At 49.4% G+C, this 21,835-nt stretch overlaps 6 protein-coding genes across 6 annotated transcripts; 4 read left to right on the plus strand and 2 right to left on the minus strand.

Moving 5' to 3' along the window:
- Nucleotides 1-1,467: 1,467 nt before the first annotated feature.
- On the plus strand, nucleotides 1,468-3,155 carry FPRO_02812 (uncharacterized protein; the record flags this gene model as incomplete). Its single annotated transcript, XM_031227046.1, has 3 exons — nucleotides 1,468-1,534; nucleotides 1,583-1,948; nucleotides 1,999-3,155. The coding sequence occupies 3 exons, from the start codon at nucleotides 1,468-1,470 to the stop codon at nucleotides 3,153-3,155; spliced, it is 1,590 nt and encodes a 529-aa protein (XP_031077521.1).
- Nucleotides 3,156-4,056: 901 nt separating this feature from the next.
- FPRO_02811 (uncharacterized protein) lies at nucleotides 4,057-5,289 on the plus strand (the record flags this gene model as incomplete). The annotated part of the gene is made up of 1 exon (XM_031227047.1): nucleotides 4,057-5,289. The coding sequence occupies one exon, from the start codon at nucleotides 4,057-4,059 to the stop codon at nucleotides 5,287-5,289; it is 1,233 nt and encodes a 410-aa protein (XP_031077522.1).
- Nucleotides 5,290-5,568: 279 nt separating this feature from the next.
- FPRO_02810 (uncharacterized protein) lies at nucleotides 5,569-7,177 on the minus strand (the record flags this gene model as incomplete). Its single annotated transcript, XM_031227048.1, has 4 exons — nucleotides 5,569-6,440; nucleotides 6,493-6,577; nucleotides 6,682-6,755; nucleotides 6,808-7,177. 4 exons carry the CDS (start codon nucleotides 7,175-7,177, stop codon nucleotides 5,569-5,571), a joined length of 1,401 nt encoding a protein of 466 aa, XP_031077523.1.
- A 3,888-nt stretch (nucleotides 7,178-11,065) lies between these two features.
- On the plus strand, nucleotides 11,066-16,360 carry FPRO_02809 (uncharacterized protein; the record flags this gene model as incomplete). Its single annotated transcript, XM_031227049.1, has 4 exons — nucleotides 11,066-11,128; nucleotides 11,329-14,652; nucleotides 14,699-14,968; nucleotides 15,017-16,360. 4 exons carry the CDS (start codon nucleotides 11,066-11,068, stop codon nucleotides 16,358-16,360), a joined length of 5,001 nt encoding a protein of 1,666 aa, XP_031077524.1.
- A 526-nt stretch (nucleotides 16,361-16,886) lies between these two features.
- FPRO_02808 (uncharacterized protein) lies at nucleotides 16,887-17,936 on the plus strand (the record flags this gene model as incomplete). The annotated part of the gene is made up of 1 exon (XM_031227050.1): nucleotides 16,887-17,936. The coding sequence occupies one exon, from the start codon at nucleotides 16,887-16,889 to the stop codon at nucleotides 17,934-17,936; it is 1,050 nt and encodes a 349-aa protein (XP_031077525.1).
- Nucleotides 17,937-18,212: 276 nt separating this feature from the next.
- On the minus strand, nucleotides 18,213-20,787 carry FPRO_02807 (uncharacterized protein; the record flags this gene model as incomplete). Its single annotated transcript, XM_031227052.1, has 2 exons — nucleotides 18,213-20,026; nucleotides 20,076-20,787. The coding sequence occupies 2 exons, from the start codon at nucleotides 20,785-20,787 to the stop codon at nucleotides 18,213-18,215; spliced, it is 2,526 nt and encodes an 841-aa protein (XP_031077526.1).
- Between the last annotated feature and the right edge of the window lie 1,048 nt (nucleotides 20,788-21,835).

Genomic DNA, 21,835 nt, shown 5'->3' on the forward strand with positions numbered 1-21,835 from the left:
CCGGATAAAGTCATACGCTAAGTTAGAAGGAAGCTCTGGCCTCAATGGCATCCTAGGGGTGGCCCACCGGCAATCGACATGCATGCGACGTTGGGGATGGAACCCTGACACAGACCACCATCGGTCAAGCCGCCCAATCAAGTGACACATTGCCGTTAGCTGCATGCAGAATCCAGGACGCTCCCGAGAGTTCCCCTCCATCTTGGGAGACCAAGACACACTTGACACGGACTTGAGGGAAGCAACACCAACGCCAACGCCAACGACTCCATCAGTCCCGTCCAACGATGGCTCCATTCACTCTCTGTGTCCAAGTGACCACCTGCCGACAGTCCGGAAATTTGCCTGCGATAGCCCGTGGAGCAGTCTCGTCTTGCTGTATCACGAGACACTTCATGCCTGCAGTCAACAGTGGCACGAGAAGACCATGAAAGGTGTGGTTATCTGGCTGAGTCTCAGACCAGAGATGCATGCATCTGTATGCATGTGGACCGATATCAGGGAGGCAAGAAGTTGTAGCGTTTCAATGCCATATCCTCGCGGCAGTCGACGGAAGCACCAGAAACATCCAATTGTTGGTAGATGATGCAGAGTCTCTTATCTCTGACACATGACACACAGGACTGTCGACAAACAGGTGAAGGAAGATCAGGCAAACTTTGTCTCACTCTGGCCGCGCCCGGTGTTATTCTACCGTCCAGTTTTTCTTCTCTGGGCCTTGTCGTATGCAACTGTTGGTTCAAATTTCCTGATGGTGTATGCAACTCCCAGCAACAAGGACAAGCTTAGCGGCCGCCCCACATGCTGCAAACGAAGCTTCGACTGTTCCACTGCAAGCAAAAGCCAGGTTCTTTTTTCTCCGCCGAGTAAGTTGACGGGACCTTATCGGCCAGGGAGAGCGAGCGAGCGAGCAAGCGAATTGTCTGGGCTTGTTCCAAGGTTGAAGTCGGCCTTTGATTGCGATTTCGGTCCCCACAAAAAAGTGTCGCCGCACTTACACAGGGCATGCACTTGTTCTCCTTCTCCTCCAACTTGCGCTTGCACTTTGCTTGACTGACTTTTGGTAGAAATATCCCATTTCCCACCCTCTTTCCTTTCCTTCGTGACTGAGCTTTTCCTCCTGTCTAACTAACATTTTATATCCAAAGTTTGAATCACTTCCCATCTCCAGTCTGGGCTCTTGTTCTTCCATCTTAACTGTTGTGATTCTGCTATTGCTGATTTCCTTGTGAAATCCCGTACTAACTAACTGGCTCTCCAAATCCTCCAACAAGACAGCCACTTCCATTCACCCTAAAGGGCTACGATAACCACCCTTCTTCTGCCTTTTTCCAAACATCCCTTCCGTGGAATCGTCGCTTTGCTTATTTTCCCGCCCAATTTGGGATCAAGGCGGCGATTGTTTTTTTGACAAGCTCAACAACTTACCTTTCTTTCCATCCACGCCGTGATCCATCACAAATTACCATGGGTATGCTTCGCGCTGGTCCTCGTGACCCAGATGCATTCCCGGCCATGCAGCTCTTCCTCCTGGGTAAGATCAGACATTGCACTTCAACAATATGTGCTAACTCTAAATAAGCCATTGTCCGACTCGCTGAGCCTATCGCTTTAACGTCCATCTTCCCATACGCCTGGGCCCTCGTCAAAAGCTTCGAGATAGGCCGTGAAGAAGATGCTTCGTTTTACTCTGGCATCCTTATATCCGCATTTTCGCTTGCTGAAGCTGTTATGGGAACGTACTGGGGCGCCCTGTCTGATCGTATCGGCCGCAAACCTGTTTTGATTATTGGATCGCTTGGTACAATGATCAGCATGTTGATGGTGGGAGTGGCTCCAAGCTTCGGTGTTGCCTTGTTTGGCCGTCTTCTCGGTGGTCTACTGAACGGCAATATTGGTGTTATCCAAACCATGGTTGGCGAGCTGGTCACTAAACCTGAGCATGAGCGTAAGTCTGCAAACCATTGCTCGAATTTCTGCGACTGACCAATATTTTAGCACGTGCATACTCCATCATGCCTTTTGTTTGGAGCATTGGAACCATTGTTGGCCCCTCTATCGGCGGCATGTTTGCCAACCCTCATGACTCTTGGCCTGAATCTTTTCCGATCGGCAGCCTCTTCCAGCGCCAGCCTTACTTGCTACCCAACGTTATCTGTGCAGGATTGCTGCTTGTGAGCATTGTGCTCGGTTTCCTCCTCCTCGAGGAAACCCATCCCGATATGGTCCAGCACGTTCCTACCAGCGAATACCACGTCAGTGAGGAGACCCCTCTTATGATGAACAACCGAATGGCCACCGAGATTGAGCCACGAGCGTATGGTGCGATAGAGACAATTGAGGATTCAACTGATGGCTCAATTGGGGACTGGGATACTCTCTGTATCGAAAATGAGAAGACAGCTGCTGCTCCCATCAAGATCTGGAATTGCCGTGTTGTTGGCTTCATTGTCGCCTTGTCAATCTTCACTTACCATTCCATGACCTTCGACCATTTGCTGCCCATCTTCTTCGAAGACAGCCGTGTTGATGCTGTAGAGATGTTCAAGCATGGCTCTATCTTTCCTTTCTACTCACCTGGTGGCTTGGGCATGACTCCACGAGATGTTGGCGTGATCTTGGCAATCGACGGCGGCATCGCTCTGTTTATCCAGGTTTTCGTCTTCCCTTGGACTGTCAAGATGCTTGGAACCTATCGCCTTTTCCTGCTCGTTACTGTCCTCCACCCTATTATTTACGTGCTAATGCCCATGCTCCTCCTTGTCCCCGACGGTCTTTTATACCCTGCTATCTACGGCTGTCTCATCATCCGCAACATTCTCTCCATTATACTATATCCTCTTCTTATGATCCTCATCAAGGAGGCTACACCTGCCCCAAGCGCTCTTGGAAAAGTGAACGGCTTGGCAGCAAGTGCTGGTGCTGCTTGCCGAATGATTGCTTCACCCGTCGCTGGATTCTTGTGGACGGTCGGTACCAAGTCAGATTGCTCTGCCTTGGCCTGGTATGGTAGCGCAATTGTCGCTATTTTGGGGGCCGTTCAGTGCTTCTCTGTTCCTCGCCGGCGCAATGAGGAGCCCTATGAAGAAACCTCCAAGGCACCTAACAAACAAACTGTTACAGTGACCGAGACTGAGTTTTATGACTCCCCATAAGGAGCACGCGGCGCAGGTTGAAACCCGATCAGGTCGAACATGCCGAAGCGACTTCGCGGTTTCTACAACCCGTTTTTGGACTTGATTGCCTGCAGCAAGTCATATTGTTTTATACCCTCATGAGTTTGGAGTTCAAGCATGTTTCGATAATTTGCCTACAAAAACGACTGGTAGATGGGATGGTGTTTATCACGGCCGCTTTTACGAAGTTATGTATACCCCAGGTATAATGATTGATTTGGTTTGGGATGACTTTTTACTTTTTGGAGTTTGACTTGATTATTGAAGAAAAAAGCTTTGGGAGTTGATTTGTTTTTGATTTGGGTTTATGGTTGAAGATGGGATTTGGTATATAAGTTAGATAAAAGCGAGGTAAATAGGAATAGGAACAGTTACAAATATGACCACTCCCATTTAGGCGGGCTAAAGAACGGATGCCTTGGATTGCCGCCAAGGCCTGTCTTCCTCGTTGGATTTATATGTCGACTACCATCTGTCTATATTCAGTTGTTCGTGCGATAGTCAGTGGCCCCTCTGGACAAGGCAAGAAACCTTAGGATCTCCATCGTAAGTGATAGAAAGATTTACATAAGCTGAGACATATGTTAGTAGGTCTTCAGTTTGTTTAATTATAACATCCTGAATATTAGAGGTTTCCCCCCACGCCGGTTTCTTCTATATGAATCCTGAGTCGTGATACTCCGTAGGCAGTTGATGAGATAGCTAGGTAGCTGATGCCCAATAGAATTTTCGCCACCCACCCTAGAGTTGGAGAAGCTCAAATTTTAGCAATTGAGTCACTCTGAATCCACCCACCAATGACATCTGAAGTGTAAGACTCACCACAATATTCCTGACTTGCAGCCACCAGTGGCATGTTCATCCGCTGTAAAAGGCAAAAATGAAGATCGAGGAAATTACCGACAAGATGGATGAGGCTATGAAGCTGGAGCAGGCCTCACCACAGCCAAATACCAGCGCCACAGAGGCCACCAAACCTGAGCTGCCTCCAGCTCGTGCCATCGCCAGCGGAAAGACTGTTGACGAAGTATGGGAAGATCTAAACAAGTCGCCCCTTTTCATGACAGACCTCGATGCCAATGAGGAGAACGAAGACATTGCAGCACTGCAGGCACTCGCGTATGAAGGCACACCTCTCGAAAACGGCCAAGAGTTCAAGGAGCGTGGAAACGAGTACTTCAAACTTAAGAGCTACGCTGATGCGAAGGAGTTTTATGGAAAAGGTATTGCTATTCTCGCTGGCGAAGAGCGCAAGCGCGCCAGGGGCGAGCAGACAAAAAACCAGGAGGGCGTAATCGACACTGAGGAAGAGATTCAGAAGCAACGCGAGACTCTTGAAGCGCTCTACGTCAACCGGGCAGCATGCCACCTTGCTGTTAAGAATTACCGCAGCTGCTGGCTTGATTGCGCTGCAGCATTGCGGCTCAACCCGCGAAACATCAAGGCATACTTCCGCAGTGCACGAGCACTCCTTGCGGTGGACCGTATCCAGGAGGCCGATGATGTTTGTGCGCGCGGACTTTCATTAGACGAAAACAATGCTTCGTTGCGTGCTGTAGCGGACGATATCATTAAGCGAGCCAAAGAGATCGACGCGCGACGAAAGAGGGACGCAGAGCGCGAAGCAAAGCAGAAGCGACGCGCACTACTCATCAAAGCTGCACTGCGAGCGAGAAATATTCCCACACGCACAACCTCTCAACCACCAGAGATGGAAGATGCGGGTATTGCGCTCCTCCCAGATCCTGATGATCCCCGCAGCACGCTTGCGTTCCCAACAGTACTGCTGTACCCTCTACACCTGGAATCTGATTTCATCAAGGCGTTTGAGGAAACACATTCGCTCGATGATCATCTGAGCTATATCCTCCCTCTGCCGTGGGACAAGGAGGGTGTGTACACGACAACAGGTGTAGAGGCGTTTGTGGAAACCACACAGGGTGGCCTCCTAAAGATGGGCAAGCGGGTGCCGCTGTTGAAGGTTTTGGGAACGGGGAAGGTCGAGGTAGTGGACGAGGTGGTGAGGATCTTTGTCGTTCCTAAGGATAAGGCAGAGGCATGGACAAAGGAGCACAAGGCAAAGAGAGCGGCTGAAAAGGGAGAGACAAGCTGATGGATGTAAGAAAGAGAGAAAGAATATAAAAAAGTTACTTTCCTTTGTTTTACAACGATGTTCTTGTACTAACAAAGACTTGCGATTGCTGTTTCCTAGGCCCTAAATGATGTGCTATATGCTGTTATGATATGATCGAGATGCCACCCGATACTGGCGATTGAGTGATTGAGTGAACCCAAGTCCGAACTTTTCCATTCTATTCGCTGTTAATACTATAACCCCCAAAGACTCCTTTGTCGACAGAACCCCATTGCACCTTTCCCCTTTCTGCCACAGTTATTTGGACAACGAAGTGGCTCGCAGTCTCTTATTGCGACGTCCTTCCTCGAGCTCAGGCTGCAGTTGGATAGGAGGCGGCGACTCGACGGCGTTGGGAGCAGAGGGCCCCTGGTCTTGCATCCTGAGGTTTAAGAGAAGCATAGCTGCGTCCTTCTGGGCCGCATCAGGTACGCGGTGTGGCGTCTTGATCACTCGTTGCCTCATAGGACTGGCGTCAGGGGTCGAAACCATGAGAATAGATCTCGGGCTCATGGCGGGACTGGCACTCTCTCTGTAAAAGCTGTCCCAGTCTTCGTAGTCCAGTCGTCTCTTGGGTCCCCACGGAGCACAAGAGAGAGCTCCTTCATTCTGCAAAGGTGGGATGCGAGGGACCGCACTAAGCAAGGGATTAGGCTCAGGGCTAGACTGGTTTGCAACGGTCCAACTAGATCCCGGACGAGAAGTCACCATATAGCCAGGAAGTCCCGAGCCACTACTCGAGGCTGAGTTGGGAGCTGACATGTAATGGCATTCGACGTCGCTGTCCATGGCCCACGATGGGTCACAGAACAGACGGGGTCGGAATCGATGGCGGCGCTCGTCTTGGGCATAAATACCCGGTGGAATACTTCGATCGTCTCTCGGATAGCTCGTAGCGCCGTGGAAGCTAGGTGGGATCGTACTCATATGCATACGCCTAGTCATTTCGGCTTCATGGGTAGCTTCGATGATTATTTGCTGGCTGATGACCATGCGGCCGAAGTCAGGCGCGCTGGGATGGATGCAGAGAGATGGAAAATCTGGGCCAAAGATTGGAATCAAGGCACCCGCGATAGAGTAACAGAAGGTTGCGCAGACAGCTCTGGCACATGTGTACGGCATCCAATAACCTGCGTAGACTGATGAGCAAACGACCAGAAGACGCTGAGAGATGGATCATACCTTGAGCAGCTATAGAACCTCCAGTAATGCTATGTGTGATTTCTTTGAGCCCTGGGTTGAGGCCTAGCATCTTTGCCGGAATTGTCTATTCCATTGGCAGTTAGTATATGTATATATATATATATTGAGGCTTGTTCTTTTACTTGCCTTTCCGTAGCCGCGACATTTGAAGAAAGGGGTCATGCGAACGAGCCCAACATTATAGTCCCACATCACAGCGTAATCAGTGTTCTGTTCAGCCAAGGTGAACTCGTATTTGAAAACTGTTAGGGTTGCGTCAATGACCGGTGATCGAAGCTAGACTTGGTAACTTACCCTCGAAGCTCTCTCGTCCTGTCTTTTCGTAAAAGTCCTTTTTGCCACTGTTGTATGGGATGTGAAGGCTTGAATCCTGTATATTCCCAAATGGCTTGACTCGGAATCGGTGTATCTCTTGCAAAGCAACCTCGTCAAGATGCTCGAAAGGGTGAAACTTGACTGGACCGCGCAGCTTCGACTTGGCCATATTGTTGGCGTCTTTCGGCCCGGATCTATCAGAAACCATCATAAAACGGTTCCCAGATTGATTTGATGCTTCTTCGAAGTTCGGGATTGGTGGAAACTCGAGCACAGGACTTGGTCGAGGAAAGGGGGGGTCATTATCTCCAGCTGGTGCTGGGTTGAGGAGACCTTTAAGGGACAACATGATGAAAACCAGTAAAGTTTGCCAGAAACTAGAAGTTTTAGAGGCGCAAAGATGTTTGAGAGATGCGGGAGGCCAGATATTTGGCCGTAAAGAGATGGCTAAACCAAGTGGTTTGGATAGTACAGCGGGCAGCGGCCGTGATATAACTACTTCTGGATTGCAGGGAAGGACAGGCAGCCGCAACACTACAGCTGAGGGAGACTCTTCGCTTTTCAAGTCACTCCTCAGCTTGACAAACAAGTCGGGAAGGGGCAAATATGCCTGCGTGTACCGAAATAGGCGGTGGTGAGGAACCCTAACCTGAGCTGGCTCGGCCAGCAAAGTTGCTCGGGAACCTGCAACTCCAAAAAGTCGGTCACGCCTTGTTTAGGTCAGGCCGACACTCTTCGCTATGTTTTCTTTGTTCTTTCAGTTTCAATGCCGGCTTCCAAGGGGCTAGAGCTCCGTTGACGAGCTCCCACCGCCTGGTGCTAGCAGATACTAGGAACAGCCACCAAGTGATAGATGACGGAACGATGTCGGGGTAGGCTATTAATGATATAGTAAAAGAAATTGGGCTCAGTTTGAAGCCTAGGGGAAAATGCAAGGATGAGGTTTCCAGATACTTTGATGAATAGGAACGTATTGCTGCGTTGTCCCACTGCTATGGTTTTGTTCATCCACCTAGGAGATATGTTTGAGCCCAGAGTCCCGCCTTATCAAACAGCTCCTCTATAGCCTCTAGAATTCCCCTCCGCATTAGGAGGACCATAAGGCAGAAAGAACTGCAACAGGGGTGCGTATTGGAGCTGTCGGGTGTGGATAGGTCAGCCTTCACTCCGTGCCGTCCGTTACACTCCCGGATACATCCTCTCCTTTACTCTGAACTCCAAAGGGCACCACAAAATCCTGGCTTCGTCTAATTAATATTGCAGTTCGTCTCTCATTGATTGAATGGCCAACTCCCTGGCATAGTCTGGAGGCTGGAGATCAAGACTGAACTGTGAGCCGCGAAGGAGTGCCAAGAATAACGAATTGGTTGTCTCGCCTTTCAAAGGCGGCCCCACGGGCTCAGAGTCAGAATGAAGTACAGGCGGATGCTTGCATACCACATCGTCCAGGACCTTCTACCCCAGTCTGTTTCCTGGTATTTGTACAACAGGAGACAGCGACCCTGCTGCCACTGAGGTTATGTTGTTCATCTCAGCACTCCCTCAGAATTGCTCGAGTCGCCCCCACGTGTCAGTATGACAACTGACAGCTAGAAGGGGCACGCTTCCTTACTGAGGCGGCTTACACATCGACATGGCCAACAGGCCTATCAGACGTGTCTCCTGTTTCTGCGGTCAATGAATATATGAGGTGGCAATGGTTTGTCAGGGATACCTTTCATGGGTCCTTCTATTTTGACCAAAGACCTGCGCATAGCCGTTGCATACTACACCAGTGGTAGGTTTCTGCTGAGAGTTCGATGGCGCTTCCAGAAGTCAGTCTGGTATATTCCCTCCCCATATGATCTATTGCGGTGAAGCCAGAAACAAACCTGTCATGTCTCTGACCTTTGTTACTCTCACGAGCTCTTTGGCGTACAGACACAAGAAAATTCCCCGAAGGGGGACACAAGCCTATGCCAAATACGCTCGCCCCTCCTGCCCATGGAGTAGCCATCAATGCTTTGCCATTCAGTTACCATTTGATTCAAGTTACGATTGCGCCAGTGTGAGAGAGCCTGGAGGACTTGTTGGGCGTTGTGCCCTCCATATCGTCAACTAGCGTAATATGACTGCACCACAATTCCTGAAACACAATGTCATTGACCTAAGCCACCATACCGTTGTTGCGTTTTACTCTGCTCTCTTGTCACGAGTAGGCATGAGACGCCGGTCGAGGTCGGTGACCTTTTGGCAACTATCGCTGTCTCGCGAAATTCATGGCATCTGGCGCGACCAGCCGACGGCTCGGGCAGCGACGCTCTTCCGCGGTCGGGTCTTCTGTCCACTTAATATAAATGGCCAGTGATGGTCCTGTCGCTGAATAGGGAGTAACCAGTCAACCAGGAGTTGCAGAAAGGGTAGAGGCAGGGCCCAACAACGGGCTATGGCGTTTCTTGAGTGAACACCGTCTTAGTCTGCAGCATTTGGGCATTTGAGGCACTGTCTGGGTATCTCGGTCTTCCTGATTCGGACAAAATGACATCCGTGCCAATTTTGAGAGATGGACAGCATATTTGGCACCTCATCAAGCTTATCGGACCGAGCTCTGACGGATTTGTAAATGACTGATTGTCCAAATCGGTATCAGAGTAGATGAATTCCTTCTTAGTTCTCATAACTTGGTTTCAGATGATTGTACGATTTCGGAGCGGTATGACAGCGGCAGTCTATGGCGAGTTAGCGTTTCTTTTGCACCAGGCGCAGCCAAAGACACAAAGCGGCTCCCTGCATCGAATTTCGGGCGGTGTCACCGTTCTTCCTCCCCCGTTGGTGTGGCATGAGTCTCGTTGCCCGCGTAAGATAGCTGTGTTGTGTAGAGAGGCAGTGCTTTTGTAATTAGATTTGAGGACTTTAGATGTTTGATCGAATCCAGCCTCACAAGGTAGGAAGGAATGAAATGCAGCACTGGCCATACCACATGGGTAGAAGCCAAAATCCCGGCTTTGAGCCTGGTGTGAAGACCACATCAGAATGTGGCCATAATACCTACTTTCGCATTTTCAGCGATGCTACACGATGACCAACAAATGTGCCCATCGAATGCTATAGCAGGCGCAACAAGCCGCAAGCTGGTCCGGCGATGAGTCGATAGTCGATGCCTCGTTGAGTCCTCTGGTGGTGATACGGTCCGCTAAGTCAAGTTATTCTCGAATATGGTGAAACCAGGAGAATAAACAAGTCTCGTAGGCTCAGCCCATGGAGACACACAGGCATTTGGCAGACACTTGCCCTCATCCTAAGTCGCACACTTTGACTCGGCCCGCTTAGCCCAGGCTGAGACCGGTGCATGTCTGACTTCGAGCTTGACAGGCTCTTTTCGGAGAATAAGCGACCGCGATACCACTAGAAGAGGGCCGGCCTCGGATGCTTTTCATGTTGCCGCACTTTCTATGAGGAAAGCTCCTGTTCTGGGAGATTTGTGGCACGTGTGGCACGAGCCGAAGCGTTAATCAAACGAGGTGAGTAATGGTTTGCTATCCTTTTATTTGTTCTGGAGATGATTTCATTCCATCTTAATCAAAATGTGATCCTGTTTGGCCTGAAGAGGTCTTGAGCCGAGAGTAAGTTTGCATAAGGGGAGCCTTGAGTTCATCCCGTCTTTGAGCGAACCGGTGAGGCGAGTAGTATCGGGTTTGACAGAAACGAATTAATCTCCTCCTGAAACCCGAAAAGACCTTTCAGGCCGACTTTCTTTGCAAGGAAATCCAGTGTCAAGAAATGAGTAAACAATCGGCAATTCAAAGCCATTTCCTTTAGTACCTTGGTCTACTCAACGTCTCTCCCACTCACACCGGTTTACAACATCATGTGCCAGGTCACGGGGTCTGGCGTTTGGAAGAGGGGATTTGGCCTGAGGCGTAAATGCGCAGCCCCACGACGGGCGGAAGTGGGTCTCCAACGTCGCGTCCCTGTAAGATTTGTTTACAATAGGGACCCTTGATTGTCACAACAACATAACAAGGTAGGACTGTTTTAATAGTTGATGGGAAGTCTGGCACCTTTTGTTTCTTCATTTTTGTTATCGCGACTCTGTACGCGAGCATCACCACTCGCTCGACCTGGTCGTCCTCCATTCTTGACCCCATTGTCTTTATTTTGTCCCTCAGTGAGACCCCTGTATTCAAACTCATTGTCCTTAAATCCTGTCCTGGCGCCACAAGCCAGATTCTTTGCTCTCACTGCCAACAACAACAAGATGGACTCCGATGCGTCCATGTTCAGTCTTGGGGAGGAGTCAGATGGCTACGTCCCTGAAACCGTAAGTAATCCTTTGTTTTACCCCTCTTTTGTTGGCACAATAAATCGGTATGCGCATTGTGTGCCTATTTCTCTTCCTCAATCTGCATCGCATTCTTTCAATTCCTTTCTTAAAACTTATTTACATCAAGCACCTTCTCCGCCGAACACTTTCGTATCTGCACTTTTTGCACAAACATAACCTGACATTTCCTTTAACAGAAGGCGAAATCCAAAGCCGCACCAAAGAAGGCTGCTGCGCGGCCGCCCGTCAAAAAGATGGTGCAAACAACCCTCAAAACGAAGAGCGCACCCAAAAAGCGCCCTACACCGGAGAGCGACGACGATGATATAAGCGTTGCCACAGGTTTCTCAAACACGCCTCCCAAAGCTAAGAAGCAAAAGAAGGAACCTGCGGTCAGCAAGTCTTCTGGTGCGCCCTTGGAGGAGCTTGAGAATGATAGCATGGTGATTGACAGCCCCGCCAAACCTGGCAAGAAGAAGACGGCCACCGAAATGTACACGAAGCTGTCACAACTAGAGCACATCCTCAAGCGACCTGATACATACATCGGCTCTGTTGAGAGGACGGAACAACAGATGTGGGTTCTGAGCAAAGAGACCCAGTTGATGGAGTACAAGAACGTCAGCTTTGTTCCTGGTCTTTACAAGATTTTTGACGAAATCTTGGTCAACGCTGCCGACAATAAGCAGCGTGATGGCTCCATGACTTACATGAAGATCAATATCGATCGTGAGAACGGTGTGATCAGCGTCGAAAACAACGGAAAGGGTATTCCTATTGTTATTCACGAAAAGGAGAAGATCTACATTCCTGAGCTCATCTTCGGACATCTGTTGGCGGGTTCCAACTTCGACGACGACGAGAAGAAAACCGTTGGTGGTCGCAACGGTTACGGTGCCAAGCTGTGTAACGTCTTCAGCACTGAATTCAACCTTGAATGCCAAGACAGCGAGCACGGCAAGAGGTACAAACAGACCTGGAGAAACAACATGCAGACGATGGAGAAGGCCAAAATCACCAGCAGCAAGACCTCAGACTTCACCCGAGTAACTTTTAAACCCGACTTCAAGCGCTTTGGTATGGAAGATGGTATCGATGATGATCTCGAGTCTCTTCTTCACCGTAGAGTTTACGACATGGTAGGCACGATCCGCGGAATCAAGGTTTATCTCAACGGCGAGCAAATCAAGATCAAGGATTTCAAAGCCTACTGTGATCTCTATGCCAAGTCCATCGCCAAGGAGAGAAGCACAGAAGAGGGAGGCGCTCCGACCTGTACTGTTGAGATGGATAAAGACAAGTCGCATCCTCGATGGGAGGTTGGTTTCGCTGTTTCTGATGGCACTTTTCAACAAGTTTCCTTCGTCAACTCGATCGCCACAACCAGTGGAGGCACTCATGTCAACTACATCGCCGACCAGGTGACCGAAGCTCTTCTCAAGGCTTTGAATAAGAAGCGCAAGGGTCATGCTCTGAAGCAGAATCATCTTAAGAATCATATCTTCATCTTTGTCAACTGTTACATCAACAATCCGGCTTTTACTTCGCAAACAAAGGAGCAGATGACTACCAAGCCAAGCCAGTTTGGTAGTAAATGCAAACTGGGTGAAGACTTCCTCAAGAAGATTGCAAAATCCGATGCCCTTCAAAATATCTTGGATTTTGCTGAGAAAAAGGCCGACAAAATGTTGGCCAAGGGTGATGGAAACAAACGAAGCCGAGTCAACAACGCAAAGCTCGTCGAAGCCAACTTTGCTGGCACCAGAAGAGGTCACGAATGCACTCTGATCCTGACAGAAGGTGACTCTGCCAAAGGTTTGGCAGTTTCTGGTCGTGCCATTCTCGACCCTGACCGCATTGGTGTTTTCCCGCTTCGTGGAAAGCTTCTGAATGTGCGAGACGCTTCAGTTGACCAAATTATGAAGAACGCCGAAATTCAGAACATTAAACAGTTCCTTGGTCTCAAGCACAAGCAAACGTACACGGACACGAAGAATCTTAGATATGGCCATCTGATGATCATGGCTGATCAGGATCACGATGGTAGTCATATCAAGGGACTTCTCATCAATTTCCTCCAGGTTCAATTTCCATCGCTTCTCAAAATCCCCGACTTCTTCCGAGAGTTCATCACACCTATCGTCAAGGTTTGGCAGGGTCCCAACCCCAAGAAGCCCCAGCGATTAAGGTCATTCTTCACACAGCCTGAATATGAGGAGTGGAAGGAAGATCACAAAAACGAACTCACCCGATGGCACTCCAAATACTTCAAGGGTTTGGGAACAAGCTCCAACGAAGACGCACAAGTCTATTTCACCAACCTCGATGATCACTTGAAGGAATTTGACACCATGAAGCCTGAGGAAGCTGACCTACTGGAGCTGGCTTTCTCCAAGAAGAAAGCAGATGCCAGAAAGGAGTGGCTGGGTAATTTTGTGCCGGGCACATACCTCGACCACTCAACCAAGTCAATCACATATTCCGACTTCATCAACAGAGAACTTATTCTCTTCAGTATGGCTGATAATATGCGATCCATCCCCTCGGTGCTGGACGGCTTCAAGCCCGGTCAGCGTAAGGTCATATATGCCTGCTTCAAGAGAAACATCGTCAAAGACAAGAAGGTCGTTGAATTGGCTGGTTATGTCTCTGAGCAGACTGCCTACCACCACGGTGAACAGTCTCTCCAACAGACTATCATTGGCCTGGCCCAGAACTTTGTTGGTTCAAACAACATCAATTGTCTGGAACCCAGTGGAAACTTCGGTTCTCGACTTGCTGGTGGATCTGATGCTGCCAGTCCTCGTTACACCTTCACTCGGCTGTCTCCATTCGCCCGCAAGATCTTCCACCCCATGGATGAGCCCAACTTGATGCATCATTATGAAGATGGCAAGAAGATCGAGCCAATGGTGTATGCTCCAATCATCCCCATGGTTCTGGTAAACGGTGCCGATGGCATTGGTACAGGTTGGAGCACTTCCATTCCCAACTATCACCCGATGGATATTGTCAAAAATCTGAAGCGTCGAATGGGTCGCTTGGACGACAACGATCTTGAGGAAAAGCCTTTCGAAACCATGATGCCCTGGTTCCGTGGCTGGAAGGGTACACCAGAGGTTGCTGGCCCTGACCGGTACAAGTTCAATGGTATTGCCTATCACAACGAACAGAAGGATAACGAAGTTGTCATCACCGAGTTGCCTATTCGTATGTGGACCGACGATTTCAAGGGCAAACTGGAGAAGATTATCGCCGGTGTCGATGGCCCAGCTTGGATCAAGGACTACAAGGAATTCAACGATCACAGCACAGTTCACTTTGAGATCGCTGTGGATGATAAGCATATGGGCAAGGTCCTTGAAGAAGGCGTCCTCGAGCGCTTCAAGTTGACCAAGCAAGTCGCCACCTCCAATTTGGTTGCTTTCGACACCCGAGGCATGATTCGCAAGTACGAGAAGGTGGAGGATATCCTTGAGGAATTCTATCTATACCGTCTCGACATGTATACTGACCGAAAAGTAAGTTCTGATCCAACTTTGAGATGGCCTAGCTAACTCTCCGCAGAAACATTGGTTAGGCGTATTCCATGCGGACTATCGCAAGCTCAAGAATCAAGCCCGGTTCATCAAGGAAATCATCGACGGACAGCTTGTGGTTGGCAAGAAGAAGAAGACCGTGCTGGTGCAAGAACTTCGAGATCGTGATTACGAGGCTTTCCCCCCTGGTGGTGAGAAGAAGAAGACCGCAGATGAAGAAGATGACGATGCCGATGAGAACCAGGACGTGGAGGGTGATTTGGAGGGTGATGCTCGCGATTACGACTACCTCCTCTCGGTGAGTACTTGTCGTCTTTGAACATGTTTAGTGAACTAACGCTTGCAGATGCCCATCTGGTCCCTTACAGCTGAGCGTCTTGAGAAACTCAAGCAAGCTATCGAGAAGAAGAAGGCAGAGCACGATGAACTCCTTGCCCTCAGTGAGAAGGATCTCTGGTGTCGCGACCTTGATGACTTCATGGCTGAATGGGAGACTCAGCTTGCAGTTGATGCTGAGATCAAGACGAGCATCCGTCGCTTGGGCCGCCGCGTTTCTAAAAAGATAGGTGCTGGCACCGCTCGTGGCCGCAAAGTCAAGGATGATGACGAGTACGAGCCTGACAAGAAAGGCCGCGGAAGGCCAAAGGCTGCAGCGTTGAAGGCGACCGCTAAACCAGCGCCCAAGGTAGAGACCAAGAGTGCTCAGCGGTTTGCTGAGATGTTCAGCTCTAAGCCAAAGGTCAAGAAGGAACCCAGTGCTGATGTTATGGAGCTGTCGGATCTTTCTGATGATGACTACGCCGCTCTCAGCCGCAGCAAATCATCCGCACCTGCGATCAAGAACTCCCAGTCACCTCCAACTGAGGCGCCGGAGAATCCACGGGTCAAACGAGCGGCGGCGTCCAAGGTCAAGACAATTATCGATGATGACTCTGAGAGTGACGATGATCAGATGCTTGGCGATGTTGGCGCCTTGGTCAAGGGCATCGATAAGCCAGCAGGTGACCGCGAAAGGGGCAGGTTTAGTCTACATGCCATGAGCCGGCCAGACTCTAGCCAGGGCAATGCCAGCGTGAGCGGACTGTCCAAGTCGAGGCCCAAATCAGCCAAAGCTTTCGACTTCGATGACGACAGTCCTGACGATACCAACTATGAGCTTCTCGCCAAGTCGTCGCCACACAAGACGGCCACCAAGGATAATCATATAGACAGCTTCCTTTCTGATGATGAACCTTTTGTTGCTCCATCCAAGTCAGCCGCGACCAAGTCTAAGCCTACCAGCACGGATTCCGAAGATCCAACACCGGCCGGTCTTGCTACAGTCAAGAAGGGTCGTGGTCGTCCTACTGGTGCGAAGAGCAAAGAACCAGCGAAGCCAAAGGCCGCTCCAAAAGCAACCAAGACAGCTGCATCAAAGGTTGCTTCGCGTCCAGCAACTAAGCAGACCACTCTATCGCCAGCAGCAAAGGCTTACGCTGCTAAGAAGGCTGTCAAGAAATCTGTCCTCGACGACGATTCAGATGAGGATATGGCTGACCCAGATTCGCCCCCTCCTAAGGCTTCCTCAAGAGCGAGACCAGGACGTGCAGCTGCCGCGAGACGACCAATCGTTGTTGACGACGACTCATCAGTCATGCAGCAAGATGATGAGAGTGACGACCCTTTCGAGGTCGACGATGACGAGGATTAGACTATTCGACCTGTGATTGAACCCATGAAAGGAACGGAGTACTGGTAGTTCTGGAACCACTGCAGCCAGGTTCTTTGCTGTAATTTCTTGTTTGCTGAGTAAGAAACGTTGTGTGGGAACCACTTCAAACAAAGGGCATCTTGAGGGGGAAAGGGGGTTGAATCTGAGTTAACAATTCATTTTGGGTTCTGGGCGTCAACGGATGTGAGGCATTTGCTATCTGGGGCCTGGGCGTGGTTTTTATTCGATATCCGCATATGAATAGCATTTCACTTTCTTCATGATAACTTGTACATGTCACTTGACTCTCGATGATCCCTGTCCCATTTCAATGAAGTTGAAGGTATGGAGTACTCCGTACAGTACTCCCTAGCTCCCCTACGGCGTGCTTATCGATAAGAGCTTGAGGTTAGCGCGGGGTTCTCATCGAAGAATCCAAGGGTCTCATCTAGATTTATCATCCCCCTCCATTCACCCCTCGTTATTTAGTTTAACACACTTCACATCACAGCACATCATATATATCATGTCTTCAGAAGAACCCCAATCTCTGCGCTCTCTCTACGAAGCCGCCGAAGAAAAGCGCCACGCTTTAGACAACGCCTTCGAGGCAACTTCGCCCGCCTACCGCTCCGATCTCGAGGCTGCACTATCCCTCTACTCTTCTGCGCGCGACCAAATCTCAGCTCTAGCCCTTTTCTCCTCCAACGAAGGGTTTGAGGACATTTCTACATCAGATCTCCCTTATCTCCTTCTCGACGCCCACGTTGCGGAGCTCGTACAAAAGACCCCCAGCCAAAGCCCTGACCAACGCCTAGAGGTCCTCTCCAAGTCTCGCGCCGCCTACGAGCGCTTCCTCGCCATCGTCGACAGCTATGCACTAGTGCAGAAGCCTTACGATCGCGCACTCGAGCGATATCGCGACGATCCTGAGAGATTTGCTGTTGTTGCCAGTAATGATGCTGCGGCGCGACGAGATGGCAAGATTGCGAATTATCGCGCTGAAAAAGCGCTAAAAGAGAAGTTGGAAACGCTGAAACGGAATCCACGATACCTGGACGATGGCGATGAGGAGCTCGTGCGGGAGCTTTACCTGACACAAATCATTTTCGCGGTACATTCTGCGCTTCAGGCGTTGGACTCATTAAACCGTGAGGTGGAGATTCTTGCGCAGGCACCTCGACCGCTTGCGCCCTCAGCTACAAATGCGCCATCTCCCGAAGATCACTCTTCCCGACTTGATCAGCCCCTACGCCGTTTACACTCTCTCCAGGCTGGTCCGCTACTGTCTAAACAAGGCAAACCTTTGCAGCCATTTACACTGCTTGGTTCACGGGATCAAATGTCAAGAGATGTGTTTCGCTCAGGGCACAACTTGCCGACCATGTCCATCGATGAGTATCTCGAGGAAGAGAGGAGACAGGGAAATATTCTCCAGGGCGGCGTGGAACCGAAGAAGGTGGTGGATGAGGATGACATGGAAGCTATAGATCGTGAGACGTACAAGCAGCGCGAGTGGGACGAGTTCGTTGATCACAATCCCAAGGGAGCAGGAAATACTCTCAATAGAGGTTGATCTGTGTTGCAAATATCGTATATATGATCGGCGTTTAGGTACATGCATAGCAGGACATAGAAAATACTAGCACATGGAGCGACACGATATATGAGCACTCACAAGAGTTGTTGACCATTTCACTCAAGACCAAAAGCCATTGATAGTAGCTATGCTTCCCAATCTATATGCGCAAGTATCTGAGAGATATGCATTCCAATTTATAGGAGAGTACTCAATTTTTTGGACCTGTTACCGTTACCCCTTTATTGTGTTCCAAAAAAAAAAAAAACTTCATTAGGCAATCGTATCATCACTATCATCAGAGTCCCACATGCAGGCATCATCATCGCTGTCATCCCTTTTTGAACTCCAGGGTTCGATTACGGATGCTGACTCGGAGTCGGTTGTCTCGACTGTCATATTGACCGCTTCACCCATTGTCTGATGGTCCGCGGGCATGGCGTATCTGGCGTTTGTGAACTCAACATCAGACTCGCCTAGGGTAAAAGAAGACTCGAGCGCGATTAGTCTGTCTTGGGTCATTGAAGCAGAAGACGTACTGCCCCAGACTCGTAGCGCATCCATGTCCTCAATGATGGAACCACAGACACTCGAAGGGGTTGAAATCGTGTAGCCTGTATGGAAACCAGGTCCAGGGCCATTAGGTGCCACCAGCAAGTCTGCTGAGGGAATTGCATCCCCAAATACGCCTCCGCTTCCGTCATCATTACCTCCACACCACAGAGGAAGGTATTTGAGTTCGTTTTCGGTGAGAGTGAGGAGTAAATGGCGGGTCAGGTTCAGAGGAGGCCAGAAATTTTCTCGTCTCCACGAAAGAGTTAGCGGCCTCAGTCGTTCCTTCACGGCAGCTTCAAGGGTATTTAGTGATACGATAGGCCTGCCTGGGGAACGCATACCCATTCTGGGGAATTCGCGGTCTTCGAGTGCAAGAATACGGCTCCATAACAAATTGTTGGACAGCATCGGCGTGCATACAAGAAAGTCGTCGAGGGCAGCTGTTGCCTCTTGCACAAGAACGACGTATGATTTATGCTTGTATCCATCCAGTTTGCACCTGCTGGAATTCCATCTTTGATTATCCAGTTCAACACCGAGATCGTTGTAAGGCACAGCACAGAGTAGCATCTGAATCGGATTAAACAACATCATTATGAAAGTCATATTGTCAAAATCCTTGGGTTCCACGTATGTCAGGCGGTCTCGGTCTATCCCGTTGTATGTTGAATGACTATCCACTGGTGCTGAATCTATCGCCTCTTCCCATGCGTGCGTAAATTCGTGAGTCAGGGCACTCATGAGAAGACGAAGCTTTTCCAAAGCGATTTGACCAAGAGGTGTGTTTTCCTGTTCAAGGAGCTGCTCGGTTACTTGCAGCTTGGCCCATTCATCGATGTCCCATGAAGCGAACAAATTTGGGTTCCTGTAGGTCGTGTTGATTTCTGATACTCTATCGACGAGTGCTTGTGCCCCATGCTGCACAATGTTGCTGAGTTCATCGGGAAGTTGGCCCAGTCGTCTCCCAAATATCGTCGTCTGGCTATGGGCAATATTGTTCGTTGGGCTGGTGTCAGCCAGTTTGAGGGCGAGCTCATTGACAAGGATCCTGAAAGCAGAGTCCATTACAGGAGGAATCTTTAGCAGAGACCCTATTTGCAAGGCTTCCTCGGGCAAGACCTCGATAAAAGCAGTGTTCTGGCCGTGCATTATCCATTGGGTGACACGATCGGTAAGCATGGAGCTGCATTCGAAGAGGCAACTCAACTTCAAGATGGTGAACAGTCTCGGAGCCGAATCCAGGATACATCCTTTGCCTTCGATCAACATGAGCAGCCTCACTATGCCATTTCGGTGGCGAATTGGGCAATAATCAGGAATGTGCCGATATAGAGGTGTCTCGTATGCATCTTCATTCTTGGCTTTCAGCTGTAGAGCACGCTCTGGATCAAGATTTAGTTGTTTAAGCCTGTAGCCGATGGTTGCATTCCTATTAGTGGGTGTTGCGCTGTCATGCTCGGCATTTGCATCGACATCTTTGTTGTTTTCTGCGCCTTTTGGCTGTCTGTTGCACTTACAAATATCATCATGGCCTGTTTTGCGTGTCAGAAGATGTGCTACAAGCTGGGTACAATTACTGACCGCAAACTAAGAATGGATCAACGCCATTAAGAATAGATGAGCTCCACCATTTAATGATTCCAGGAGTCAAAGACAGCTCGGTCATCTGGAACACCAACTCATCTCCTTCCGAGGGTGGAGTCAGATCAAGCAAATACTTGATGCCGTCGGGTAGTTTGTTGACCATCTTACGACGGCGTTGGATTTTGAATTGGTATGTAGGGCCAAGAAGTTCAGCGAATTTGGGAGAACCAGTCTCAAGCAACTTGTTCGAGTGAACTCGAAACTTCTGTGACTTATAGACTATGCCATTGCAGTCGGTATAGTCGAGAACGCCTTTATGATGGACAGGATAGTCAATGAACACAAGAGTGTCCCCCTGATTGAGTTCGAAGGACACCATGTGCAGTCGATAGAGTTCAAACAGCCGAGTCTGTTCGACATCCTTTTCTGGTAGGAGTCTCGGCAGATGGTCACCATAGAAATTGTTCGATTTGTTGAAGGAAGGGCCCGTCCAGCTTGATAGAGGGGCTGGTGCGGGTGATGGTTCTTCGAGGGCCGTATGAGCATCAATACCAGGAAGATGATGGGTATATTGAGGCTGAGACTGCGGTTGTGGCTCGCTTTGCTGAGCGGGTTGAGTGCTATGTTGAGATTGATGGTTGCTTTGATTAGCCAGACCATCCCAGGCAACATGTGCTTGTTCGATCTGCCAGTCATTCGGGACATCCATATTCGTGAAACAAACGTGGCTCACGCCAACAGTGCGAGAAATGCCAGTACTATTAATCTCTGGATAAGTTGATATAAGAGAGCAGAGGCAGCTGGAAGACTCGGCTATAGAGATTTGAAAGGCAGAGATCTGGTTTGGCGTTGAGAATCGCAGGCAGCTCAACCCAGAAGCTGTGTCGACAGGGTGGATCGCGCAGATTATGTAGGCCAGCCAAGGTTACGCTACTTGGGTAAGATAGAAGCAATATGCGCAGAGAAATAGTATGTAATTTTTCAAGGAGATTTCGATGCTGTGGTTTGTTGGTTGATCGAGAAAAAGAGAGAAAGAAAGAAAGAAATAGATAATGTAAGATGAGGAGTTGTGAGAGAGGAAAGCATTGGGCTGACGGTGGAAAGTGGCAGGTACCTAGCAAGGCTCAATACAGCCCTATGGAAGTACCTACACATGCCTGTGAAGTAAGGTGCCTGTGCCAATGAAATACTTCCATTTTTACCCCTCCATAACCAAGAGCTGATGCCTGAGTGTAAACGTTTTGTTGGAGGGGTGGTTGCCTTGAGGCTGCCATGCGATCCAATGATCCAGTGCATGAGGTGTGGCAGCTCAGCCTCCGGCTTGCATCTACAGTACCTACCTACCTAGGTATGTACTCCGGGTGACACTAAAACTGGAGACCTTCAGACGTTACGACGAGACAACGACTCTTCCGCTTGTGAGTCAACAAGCAGAACACCACTCAACTGGCATTTTCAGACAAGGATCATGCAGGACAAGTTGGTACAGTAGTGACTCTACAGTTACGTCGTTTTTATCGTATAAGGAAACAAGGAGATTGCAAGCATCAACACCAATGCAGCTTGGTCTACCTATACAGCCAATCAGCCTAGATTTACGCATGTGTGACCATCCAAGTCTTGCCTAATCTTCTCATAAGTGGCGATAAACAGACGTATCTAGGCAAAAATGGCAACAAATTACCTAGACTATTGACTATCAAAACGGGCACCAGTGCGAACGCTAGCGAAAAGAAACCTCCGGTGTTAGTGCTTTT

Source organism: Fusarium proliferatum (assembly GCF_900067095.1).
Source record: "Fusarium proliferatum ET1 genome assembly, contig: FPRO_scaffold002, whole genome shotgun sequence".
Classification (NCBI taxonomy): Eukaryota; Fungi; Ascomycota; class Sordariomycetes; order Hypocreales; family Nectriaceae; genus Fusarium; species Fusarium proliferatum.